This window comes from Patella vulgata, chromosome 3 (assembly GCF_932274485.2).
Source record: "Patella vulgata chromosome 3, xgPatVulg1.2, whole genome shotgun sequence".
Classification (NCBI taxonomy): domain Eukaryota; kingdom Metazoa; phylum Mollusca; class Gastropoda; family Patellidae; genus Patella; species Patella vulgata.
This window is the reverse complement of record NC_065881.2, coordinates 5,181,938-5,195,483: the sequence shown is the minus strand read 5'-3', so window position 1 is coordinate 5,195,483 and position 13,546 is coordinate 5,181,938. Positions and strand designations below refer to the sequence as shown.

The following is a 13,546-nucleotide window of genomic DNA, read 5'->3' as shown; positions in this document are numbered from 1 at the left end:
GGTGTCCTCCCAAAGATAAACAACGTACGCGCAAGCGAATTATTGAAATAATATTTAAATCATATTCGTATCGAGTGGACGTAAACCCCATTTCTTACTCGCCCTCTCCCTCTCTCCAAAATAGTTGGAGATATTACAAGATGTTTTTTTTTAGAGTATAAATTTCTACTGGTAGTATAGGTCTCTACCATATTTTTCATATACGATGGGGGATTAAGTATGTTTTTAACATATTTTTTTTTTTTTTTTTTAAAACCATTTGGATCATAAGCGGATGAACCCTATCGATTTTCAGTGTTCCGTAATCTGCAGTTCCAAAGTTACCGCCCCAATCCCCATCGCATTTCAAAAACCTTTTTAAAAGAAGTGAGACCACAATTGCTTTTAAAAAAAAATATATATATATATATTTAAAACACCGGTCCGAACACGGGACCTCCAGGTAAGCGAGCGATCACGCAACATGCTGATATGAATATTTTATAAGTTGATTTTATATTGTTGCTGTGTGTTATTATTCTAAAACATTCCTGGTTTACATATTTTATACTCCTATAATTATAAGTTTGGATAAATGAATATAATATAGGGTATTACATATTCTATACTCCTATAATTAGATCTGATGTTTGAATATGGTAATTTATCTCTTGTATGAAAGTTCTATCGGGTGCCGTTGCCTTTGTTTATAGTTTTGATTTTAAATAGATGTATTTTCGAGCTGTAATCTATGGCCGAAATAAACGAAACTCTTGATAGCACTTTAAGAGAGTATTACCTGTTGTTAAACATACAAGTACTACCTTACAAGAAAATAGACGGAGTTCATGTTTTGGTGTTGATAGAATACATTATTATACATACGTTTAGATGTTTGACAAAATTCACTTATGATATATAGATAAATATACTATATTCGGAACTATATTTTATGGAAAATCTTCAAGGGATCATCAAAAGAATACAATATATTGAAGGTTATTTTTAGAGAGGCATTATCTTTCTTTGTCGATTATCAGTTTAAGTTTAGCAATTCCTTATGCTGTATTAAGTTGACACAATTGATCTTCAATACTCGGCCACAGTTCCACACGACATTTCGTTCCGTTATGTCCCTCGGCGCGAAGTTTGCCATTCGAAAACCAAGCTGATTTTACTTGTGGGTATTTTTGGATTTTTTCCAATAATTTTACGTTCTCATAAGTCATGTCTTCTGATATTGAAATACCTGATTTTGCTCGTCTCCGTCTATTCGTGAGTATTACTTGGCGCTCATCTCTCCTAACAAATCTCACTATAATCCCCCGGGGATCTTTCTTAGATCTGGTAGTCCCTTCGTTTGTAGCTATTTCAGTTTTATCTTCTCTGTGCTCTGGGCCCACCCGGTGGGCTGCATTGATTGTTACATCTTGATTTATTTTTAATTTTTTTTTAAGATGTGTTGGGCAATATTTATACAATTTTCATCGGATTGTTCTTGGAAATCCGAAAATTCGAATGTGTGATTTACGTGTATATTGTTCCAGGTTATTTAGTTTATTTCTTAAAGACATGATCTCACTATTTTTACTGTTTATACTAAATTCTAGTTTAGAAAATCGTTCATCGAAGCTGTCCACATCACTCCCAATACTGAATTGAGTAAGTTCAACTTCCGTGAGCCTGTCTTCTATGGATTCAATCTGTCATTTATTAGTTTTTTAAGTCCGTTTGCTAATTCATTTACGACTAGTTTAACTGCGTTGTTTACAAGTTCATTAAGGGATTCAACATCAAAAAAAAAGGTTTTCAACTGCACCAGACGAAAGGCTATCCACTTCAATTTCATCCATTTTAAGCAATTTATACAGTATATCAGGTAGTAGAGCTTACCTGTAGTTTAGATCTGAGATGTTTTTACTGAGCTACAGGTCACTTTCATATATTTTTTGATCAAACACTTATATATAGTCTTCGATAATATAGGAAACTTGAAAATTGGATAATTTACAGGTATCATTACAAGAGAGAGACAGAGAGAGAGAGAGAGAGAGAGAGAGGGAGAGAGAGAGATGGGGTTTAACGTCCACTCGACACAAACTAGGTCATTTCGGGACTAACACATGGTTCAATTTTATTTCAATAATTCACTTGCGCGTAGGGGTCTTTAGCAGTGGGAGGAAACCGGAGGACCTGGAGAAAGCCCACGAGGTTGGACAGGCGACCCTTCTCCTTGCCACGTACAACCGGGGAATTGAAACTCCGCTAGTTGACTCAATGACAGACCGTATGATACAGCGCGCACGTGCTAACCATTCGGCCATCCAACCCCCAGTATCATTACAAACATGTGAACTGTCTAAATGATAAGCTCTTGTCATCATTTGAGGTATTTTAAATTCATTGCAAATTATAATAATATTTTTAAGTTTTATCTCTAAGGACTATCAGTTTAACAATAAATGGTTGATTACTGTTCATTTATGATGAATTTAGAATTTGTCCGAATTCAGCATCCATTGCAGACAATACACAGAGTATATCGATCGCTACATACCATCTTTCGCTGAAATCTTATATATATCTATTAACATTTAACTTGGTGAACACCTATAGCGGCTTTGCAATTAGGCGCCCAAAAAGGTGATTCGCTCTTGTTTTAAAAACGCTAAAAATAGATAGATCGCGCCAATTTACTGTATTAATATGTCTATATTGTTTCGAAATCTTGATTTTGTTATCACAAGTAGTGATTTTTGGCATTTAATCCACGCCATATTTAGTCGACAGTCAATCTGCGTTTCCCTATGATTTGGAAGCTTGACCCGATAGAAAACTAAAATAATATCAAAAATACTTTACTTTTGTGCGAAAAATATTTCATAATTTTGAGGGGAAAAGATACGCTAAACTAATCATTACCTATTTATATTTATTTATTCACCTTCATGCATGACGTAATGAGTTCTTACTATATTTTTTAATATTCTTTTAGAAAATAAAATAGGCCAATTCAATCGATATGGCAGTACATTGTATTAAGAAAAAGGAATGAGAGAAGCCTATTTAGGGCAATTTATTTTAAGAATATCTAATATAAGTTGCTTTTGTAAGTAAAACATTTTACTATTTTTGACAGGAAAATGTCATTTCTATTGGGTTATGAAAAAGGCAAGATTTTACGTGCCCTCAATCGGCAGCCATTTAATTGTAAACAGCATTATCTATTACCATTACCAAAAATGAGCGTGAGAATTATGACGCCTTTATCGCGTAACATTTGTGAAATGTCAAAATGTTGACGAAACTAAACTAAAACTACAATAAATTAAAAGTAATAATGTAATTAGATCAAATTACAAATTAAAACTGCAATAATTAAGAAATACCATATCAATTAGCATTTTTACATGTGTAAATAGCCAAATAAGACATTACATATATGGAAGTAAGCATAATAGTATACGCATTACTAGATTAGGAGTTAAAATGATGAGGGAAATTCAGCTCCATAAGTGTGCGGCCCTTATTTTACTTGTATTGATACAAGTAAATACAATAGCAAGTGTGCGTAAGTAAAAATCAATTTACCCAAATTAAAAAGTATTCTTTACAATATATTTTTTATTTTATTTTTCCACTGTAAAATTTCTTTTTTTTCTTTTATCAAGGACTAAATAGATAAAAAATTATACTTGTTTTTGTTTGTTTATTGACGATCGAGAAATGGATGGGTTATTTTTATTTAAAGTAATATTTTATTTTCATTTCTAAGAGAGAGGTAGCCATAATGCTTTTGCACGCGGTGTCTTGGTAGACAGCATGGCCACATGGTGTTTGTTTATATCTTTTAGAGGTTTTAAAAAATGGGTTAGGGTTAGGGTTAGGGTTGCGCCCCCCCCCCCAATATATATTTCACGGCTACGCCTCTGCACATTTTAGTATGTTTTTGAATGATATTGCTACACCCGCTACAGAAACTGTTGTGTCAGATTTTTGGAGCCCGGGTTCAATGATGGGTGTCCCTTGTACAAATAATTGTAAGTCCAAGTAAGCTACCTCTATATGGCTAGACATTTTGTAGTTTGAGAATTATGGCTACATCATGTCTACAAAACACCAGACTCTGCTAATTTGACAACCCAAAAAATAATTTTGAATTTGCCGGAAGTTCACTTCATTATTATCATTGTTATTGATTTTGTTATCAATTTTTTGTGAACCTTACGGACAGTGGCTGACGAAGAGATAATTTGGACAATTTGAGTCAATATCCTGGCTTTTAAGATCATTGCTGGGAGCAAATTCTTGTGAACGAGAGGATAAGAAATGGGACAGAATCTCGAGGTTTGCATGTTGATTCCGCCTGTTTTGGGAGAGTTGACAGAACATTAATTTTATACATTGATAAATTACATTATATTATATTAAATTAATGTTTCCTTGTACATTGATTAGGCAAATGTCGTCTCTCTTGGATTTTACCGATTTCCAGTGCGCAAAATTTGGTAAACTTTGATAATTTTATAAAGCACATCTAAATAAACGCCGCAAAAATGCATTAAAACTTTTTCTTGCAAATTTTTGGCCGTAAAATCATAAATAGACTGGACTATTTCAAAAGATTTCTGTGTTTAATGATTTTACATACGTTTACCTTCACCTGTCTAGTAAGCATGTAGATTTGGTTACTATATTTTATATATTCTTTAAGTGGCATTTAGTAACTAAGCAGATAAATAAACTATAAACATACTTATGGAACACAGCTACTGATTTATTTAGGCGACGTTTCAAAGAGTATTCTCTCAACGTTTTCAAGTTAATTGAAAACGTTGAGAGAATACTCTTTGAAACGTCGCCTAAATAAATCAGTAGCTGTTTTCCATAAGTATGTTTATAGTTTATTTATATTTTATATAATATGTGATGTTTATATTATTTCAGATTGGGGATATGAGAATGATGGTAAGTTACTCTGATGTATTTTTGAAGATACTTCCATGTCACACAATGTACCTTCGACCATCTACGTTCTCAAATATTGGATTCCTTTTTTCTGTGTTAAGTTTGTATTTGTTAACAACTAAACAATCACCTGATATAAAGCAGGGGTAATAAACAGAGTCATAAATATATATTTTTATTTAAACATACAATACAGCGCTGATATGAACATGAAGGATAAGAAAAGCCAAGGTGAGGTGAGAAATCATATTGGTATGTGCGCTGAAGACGTAGACTTCCACCTACTTTAGCCACAAACAGTATACAAATGTTGAGTGTAGATTAATGGTCACAGAAAGTACCATCACTTACAAATCAAAAGCTAGCGCTAAGAAATCACATATATGCAGGGTCCCTTCGGTTTTCGCCTCATTGTTTGTGGAAACCGGCATATTCAGGAAACTGCCAATATTATTGATTGCTGAATTCATAATTTCTTCATAATAATATTTCAATTAATATTGATTAATTTGAATACTGTTTTAACATTGGATTAATTTATATTGTGTATAGTCTTAAAATCTGTATTTATATTTTATTCTAGCCTTTATTAACTTATTACAAATGTATTGCAGGGCCGTCTAGATGGTCAAAGATATTTCCATTATGTGGTAAAATACGTCAATCACCCATTAATATCGTCAATTCAAAAGCCAAAGTACGATCAAGGCTAGGAAACATCACAATGATTGGATACGATAAACCAATCACAACGAAGATAAGAAATAATGGCCACACTGGTAAGATATAATTTTGTCAAATCCTGTCTTGGTTTAATCTCATGTCAAACAAACTTTAAATTTGCATACAACAACCCATTGCTAACAAATGGTGTTCTATGAAATTTGTGATTGCTTTAATAATTCAAGCATAAAACAATAATTTTAGGATTTGTAATTGTGTAATGTGTATATGTAAATTAAAAAGCATACACAATTTTATTTGTAGTCCCTAATCGTCATTTTCATTTTTAGGAAACATATAGTTTGTCACGGCTACTCAAGTTGATTAAGAAATCAAAAAACATATACCAAGGGCAGATAATCTCTTTATTTGATCAAACTGGGTCAAAAGAGGCCCATCAAAAGGCGATTCAAATATAATGGTGTTGACCATTTTTCAGGTCACTATATCTTTATACATAATGAACGGCACTGGACCATTTTTGGATTAACATTCTTATTAGAGATGGCTGCCATCACAATAATCCCCCAGATAACGACTGGAACGCGTTCAAATTGACGCACGTCCTTCTAAATCAGCTTCTTGTCACGATCAATAAACCGATATTCTTAGTACAAGCCCATTCCATTTCGGAGAGTTCATTCAGATTTTCCGGCGTGGTTTCCCCGTGTCAGTGATGTAGGTTGGAGTGATGTCTAGTCTTTCGGATGGGACAAAAACCGAGGTCCCGTGTACACATTGGCGTGCACGTAAAGATCCCTTGGCAGTTGGAATTCGATATAAGAGTAGGCCGTAGCGCCGCTGCCCGGGCAAAATTTCCCTCATAGCACACTGTATGGCGTATGCCGTCTTCATTATCCCGGGTTAGGAGCAGAACAGTAGGATGTTAAACCCCATTTCATTTCATTTCATTTCCATTTCGGAGATAATCTTGGACTGGATATCCAAGTCTAGGAAAAATATATTATCATAATAGGAAAGGGGTTATTATTTCAGCCCAGGTAGATATAACAAGTGGTGATGTATTTATTAAGAATGGCGGACTTCCTGGAAAATATAAACTGCTACAGTTACACTTTCATTGGGGTTCTGATAATGGTAAAGGTTCGGAACACACAATTAATGGAGAACAGTTTCCTATGGAAGTAAGTTGAATTTGAAAAAAAAAACCAAAATGCTTAAAGCCATAAAAGAACCAAAATAATAAAAATGTAATACACAGCAACCCCATATAAATGTATAGATTCGTATGGTTAAACGGAATAATTTCAAATAGAAGGCAGTGGATTTTCATGCCAAACTGGGTACAAGTATCTCGATAGTCAAAATCATGCAGGCACAATTTTACTGCAAGGCGCAACACTTCGATCATTCACACATAAAGACAAATATATCTACTACTTTCAGGGGTGGGGGGGTGGAGGGCTGAATGTTTAGCGTGTGCGCGCTGTATCATTGAGTCAACTGGCGTGGTTTCGATTCCCTGGTTGTGCGTGACAAGGATTAGCGTCGCCTGCCCAACCTCGTGGGTTTTCTCCGGGTCCTCCAGTTTCCTCCCACTGCTAAAGACCCCTACGCGCAAGCGACTTATTTAAATAAAATTAAACCATTTGTTAGTCCTGAAATTACCTAGTTTGTGTCGAGTTTACGTTAAGCTCTCTCTCTCTCTCGCTCTCTCTCGCTACTACTACTACTTCAATGTACGGGATGTGTGGTAATATCTAATTGAGTAAACCTGCGTAAAAAGAAAACTTTATAAAGACTGACATGACTTGTACGGGGATGAAATGGTGGTTAACGTCCTATATGTCTGTACCAACCGGACTAATGAAGGCAGAGAGATATGTTATGATGAGAATTTGTCCCGGTCATCGAGTTTCAGTCAAGATTTCACCGAATTGCAACGTGCATGCACGGCTTATAATGAAGGGGTAGGTTGTGGTGGTCGAGTAATCGAGAAGTCTAAAGCGTGCATTTTTAGATCATAAGGCCTGCTATTGATTGAGTTTCGATCTGAACCTTGTATGTGACAAGGAATACTGTCGCCTGACCATTATATGCTAGGCCTTGTCCCATGTTCTTCTTTACTATTCTATAATTTCACAGCTAATACTAGAGGAAAAACTTCCAAGATGTATCGCACAATTAGTTTTTTCTTTGGCCATGTGTTCTCCACAGTGTGCAGTCTTTATTTTTTTTTTAAAAAAAGGCTATTAACAGATAGGCATAAATATTTAAAACAAAGACAACAGAAAAGGAAGAAATAAAAAGGAAGAAATATATATAACAAAAAGGAAAAAAAAAAGAAAATAAAACTTGATCGAAGAACTATATAAATACCGGTATGCCTGTTGTAGTAAGCATAGTTATAGTAGGCCTATATAATATACCTGGTCTACGTTTATTTATCATGTGACGTTATTATGAATGGAAACAAAGACTATGGTAAGCCCACGTAAACGGCGATTCTCATTTCATTCTCATAAATTGTTATGATTTTTTAAAAATTTATAGCCGCATTAATTCATTGATGTTTATCTTAAGATAAATACAACTACGTTAACGATACCAACCAATGTTTTGGGAGCGGAGTAAGTACTTGCGGTGGCTTCACATTTCTCAGATCTATGATTTCTACGCATGCGATAGATCAGACGTTCATCGAATCTAGATCAGACGGTCATCGAATCTCCTCTAGCGAAAACCTTTCCAGTAACGTTCGACTAGGCGGCATTATCCATTTCAAAATTGCCGCGATAGTGTTTATCCGATTTTTACCCATCACAACTCAATGTTGTTTTTTTTCCAGCTTCATTTGGTCCATTATTTAACTTCTGCGGCGGGTGTAGGGGAGGCGTTAACCCTACCTAAAGGTTTGGCTGTTATTGGATTTATGTTTGAGGTAAGTTTAATACTTTTATATGGACGCTATTTTGTCATAAGACCATGTATGAGTGTCAGTAACACAGCGGAAGATCTCCTCGATAATGGAAGAACTATACAGTCTAAATTCATAATAATATAAACTCTAAAGCGAAGTTTGTATAGAAAAGCCTGGAATATCTGAGTTTATATTAGCCATTTGTATTATTTTGTATTTGTAGATTTCTAAAGACGATAATAAAGAGTATACTAATATAATCTCTGCACTATCACAGATAACTGAATATAGTGACCGTGGTAAGTATTTTCTTCGATCGATATCTGTGGATCCTCAGCTGATGTATTTTTTTTTTATCTTAGACAAGTTATACTATTATACTATTTATCTTAGACAAGTTATACTATTTATCTTAGACAAGTTATACTATTTATCTTAGACAAGTTATACTATTTATCTTAGACAAGTTATACTATTTATCTTAGACAAGTTATACTATTTATGCCATAGAGAATCCGCGCGAGTACCCTGTAACTGTTCTTTCATAATAAAGATGCAATTCGCAATTCATATAAAATCCACTGGTGACATCTAAAACGTCGCGTTGTCGCTTTGCTGCTTTATGATATCCTATTCTGGAGCCATTTCGCGACACTTAATTTTGTTAAAATGTAATTAATTCATTTTGTGTGGTAAATTTCAGATATATTTAGCGTACAATTGGCGGAATTTGCTGTCGGGGACTTGCTTCCTAACAATCCATGTCATTTTTACCGGTACCTTGGAAGTTTGACAACCCCAAGCTGTGACGAGATCGTTGTTTGGTCAGTCTTCAAGGAAAAGATCAAAATCTCAAAACGCCAGGTACGATCACAAATTGCGTTTTTGATTTTTTGTTTTGTAACAGTATTTATTCTATTAATAAAAACATATTATATTATTAAGGTACAATATGTAATTATTGGACCAGAACACAAGCTGGAACTTATATAAATACATCTCCTGTCACAAATTATTTACAGAAATATAAATGTATTATATACTTATATAATAAGCCTGCAGCCAAAATTTCTAGCTACAAGGTCCTCCCTGCTAAACAAACTATACATTTTAGGAACACAAATCCCGAGGATTCCAAGCAAAATGTTTGCACAAACTCGATTTAAGGCCTGATGAAAATCGTCATAATTGTCAAGAGAGAGAGAGAGAGAGAAATGTGGTTTAACGTCCACTCGACACAAACTAGGTCATTTCGGGACTAGCATATGGTTTAATTTTATTTCAATAATTCGCTTGTGCGTAGTGGTCTTTAGCAGTGGGAGGAAACCGGAGGACCCGGAGAAAATCCACGAGGTTGGACTGGCCACCCTACTCTTTGTCACGTACAACCGGGGAATAGAAACCCCGCCAGTTGACTCAATGACAGATCGTATGATACAGCGCGTGCGTGCTAACCATTCAGCCATCCACCCCCCCCCCGTCATAATTGTCAAGTAAATACTAATGTATACACACACTGACGATTGGAAACAGCCCTGGAAAATTCGGGGGATCTTTCTAGCCCAACATGGGGATCAAACCCCGAACCTCCTGATTAGTGATCCCGCGCCTTACTCGCTGAGCTCTGTCCTGCACCAATGACCATGGGGAAACCACACCGAACCAGGATCAAACTCCGATGTTTTTTCTCTTCATTACAATATTGTCATTCCCAGTACAGTATTATTTAGTTTTGGCAATATCTAATTTAGTGAGAAAACTTAATCTATAGAATTATAGCCTCAAATCCTATCTGAAAAAAAGGTTTACAGATATTATAGTAGGTATAATGTTTTGGGAGAACTTACATGAGCCATTGTCTGTTGTTAAATCCTATTCAGTTTATGGAATAAATTGTTTAAACTAAATATTGTTATCAATAATTATTGATATTTTCCATAAAGGGGGGTTATTACTTGGAGTTTGTATCGTAAATGGATTTTCAAATTTCTGTATGTTCCCTTGTACATTACGTTTCTGGATTTTGGTTTTAATCAAAATTTAATTAATATCATATTTTTCGTCGAGGATGAAGGCATCGGGTGTTTTCGCCAATATTTAATTTGATATCAACTTCACAATGTTAGTATAATTATAGCATTTACTTCACAGTTATGACGATTTTCCAGTTTGTGCAAGCATTTTGCTTGGCACTCTCGGGATTTGTGTTCCTGGTGTTATAAGTTTCCAAAATATGTAAAGTTTGTTCAGCAGGGAGGACCTTGTAGCAGAACTTAAGACTGCAGGCCTATAATTAAATAGTTTTACCAAAAATATTAGAAGTTTTAAAACACAAATTTTAAAAAAATCGACTTTAACAATCTTATGAATTATAGTTTTATTTTCTGGGATTTGTAGACAATTATTGTGCAGACAATTAATTGATATTAGGCCAAAGAAATATATTATTGATCAGCATGATATTCCAGTCACTTTAAACTTCTTCTTACTTCAAATGAATGAATGAAATATTGTTTTATGGCACGTCAGCTCCAGCAGGGTTATATTGCATCAAACATATTGTGATGTTACTCAAGACAAATGAAAAAACAAATGTCACAGTAAATATCAAATAAAAATAAATAATTAAAACATAAATATAAATAAATATCAAAACTAAATAAATATCAAAACTAAATAAATATCAAATAAAACTAAATAAATATCAAATAAAAATAAATAAATAATAAATAAAAATAAATATCACAATCAATAAAAAAAAATATCACAGTCAATAAAAATAAATATCACAAACTATATAATTATGTATATATATTTAAAATATGACTTAAAGAAATAAATACACACAAATAAAATTTTCCATAAAAATTTGTCTCTTTAAAAAAGTCTAGCGCTTTACTATATATACAGGGTTGGGCAAACAACTGACTGAGTGACTGGCCGCGGTAATATTTCGATCTAATACACTTGATTAAAATGTGTTTAACCGTCAAAGAAAAATGACAGTGTTGACATTCTGGTTGAGGCTCTCACTTTAAGATGGAAATATGACTTTAAAAAGTATGACCTATGCGAGAGCTACACTAAACCACTTCACATCAGCTGTTGGTTCTATAGGAACTTGGTCAGTGTGCTAGGTGAGGCCTAATCTTACTTTAAACATGTGAAAAATAAAAGTTTGTGAAAACATATCGTTTTATAAGTGTATAAGACACGTTTGATAGCCTGTCGCCTGACTGTTGTCTCGAGCTTGTCAAAAGTCCCTTGTTTGTATACCCAAGGGTTAAAACGAAGCCATAGTTAGAGTGAATACACCCAGCAGTTGAAATGAAGAATACGTAGGGTTTTTTTTATCATTTTATCACACGAACCAATAATAATAATAAACATGAAATGGATGTAAACATCTTAATTTGATTGTCAAAACAGTATGATTTATTTCAGCTTGACGAATTCCGTAAATTAATGTCTTCTGAAGGCGTAAATCTCCAGAATAACTTCCGACCCGTTCAGCCATTAAACGGCAGAGTTGTTCAAGCTAATTTTAACGTGGCGGATACAGAAGTGAGTATATATAACTGTAGCAATTAATATTACTAACAAAATATCTATTTTTAACTATCTAAGAATATATATTACTATACCCCCCCACGCCCCTTTGTGATAATAATTAAAGTGTATTAATTACTAAGTTAGGGCATAAATCCTTATTTCTATACAACAGTAAAAAAAACAACACTGAATACAAGGAAGCAGTCGGAAAATGTGTGACTAGCCTTGTCGGTGGTCATCTGCTTAACGACTGTACGTAAAACGTGGTACTTTGCGAAATAACAAATAAAATGTTATGACAATAAAAAGGGCGATAATCCAAGACAGCCAGGCTCGTAACTAAGGGGGGGGGGGGGCAGGAGGTCGGGTGTTTGATCCCTGCTTTGGCCGAGAAAGTTCATCCAGAGTTTCCGGAGTGGTTCCCCCTTGTCAGTGAGGCCGAACGGGGAGCCTGACAAGGAGAGCCACCTAGTCGTTCGGATGACGTGCAGGTAAAAGATCTCTTGGCAGTTTGAATTCGATATAAGAGAATTTCCCCCATAGTACACTGCATGACGTATGCCTGTCTTCAATAGCTCAGTCAGAGCAGAACAGTAGGGCGTTAAATCCCATTTCATTTAATTTTCATTTCTAATCAGTTATGTTCTGCGAAATACGCGAAAGTTCCGAATTGAATGGCTGTCTCTGGCGTGTGGTTATTCCAGTCTTCACTGGTAGTATTCCCCTACATGGAATATGTTTAGCCTCTTCCATGGAGTCGTTTCATATCAATGGCGCTCGAAAGCCTTCTGAAACACGATTCGTGTGCCAATTTTTAAATTTTCATTTTGTCTTAAACGTAGGATATCACAAGCCCATCTTTTCCCGGTAAGATCACAACATCAATATTGATTTAAATTGACCAGTAAGTCGTGTTTGCAATATCGAAGACTGTGGACGATTCCGAGTTAGAGACTTGGCTCCTTTAATGGGTCTTACCCCATACATGTTATTCAGAAATCAAGTCTTCTTTAAATTTCGTTTTGTAACAGGACTCGTCAGAGGGCAAAGAAAATGGGAGGCGTTGAAGAAGAAGAAGAAGAAGAAGAACAAGAAGAATCTTAAGAGTATCGTGTTATAGACTTCTATACAAGGAGTAAAACAGAAAATTATCTTCTTTCACAATTTTAATAAACACTTTTTAAAAATGTATATAATGCTTTGATGTTACTATGATTTCCGACCAAGCGAGTCCCAACGCCCCTCAGTTGTTCTTTCTATTCACATAATGGACAGTCTTCGGCCATTATCCATCAAATACAACTGTATTAACAATGATTATAATATTAACAACCAGAGGCTTGGCAACAACGGAGCTACATTTCCTTCAGATTAAGAGAAAGGAAATAATTTATAATGGAAAGAGACAAAACGAATTCATCGGTTTCTATGGAATTAAATGAA

At 34.6% G+C, this 13,546-nt stretch overlaps 1 protein-coding gene across 1 annotated transcript; it reads left to right on the top strand.

The window, feature by feature from the left end:
- The first annotated feature begins 3,422 nt into the window (after positions 1–3,422).
- Positions 3,423–13,299, top strand: LOC126814834 (carbonic anhydrase 7). Its single transcript, XM_050540229.1, has 9 exons — positions 3,423–3,550; positions 4,927–4,947; positions 5,562–5,726; positions 6,667–6,815; positions 8,480–8,572; positions 8,775–8,850; positions 9,255–9,415; positions 11,996–12,115; positions 13,135–13,299. Exons 1-9 carry the CDS (start codon positions 3,469–3,471, stop codon positions 13,168–13,170), a joined length of 903 nt encoding a protein of 300 aa, XP_050396186.1. The 5' UTR covers positions 3,423–3,468; the 3' UTR covers positions 13,171–13,299.
- Positions 13,300–13,546: the final 247 nt, after the last annotated feature.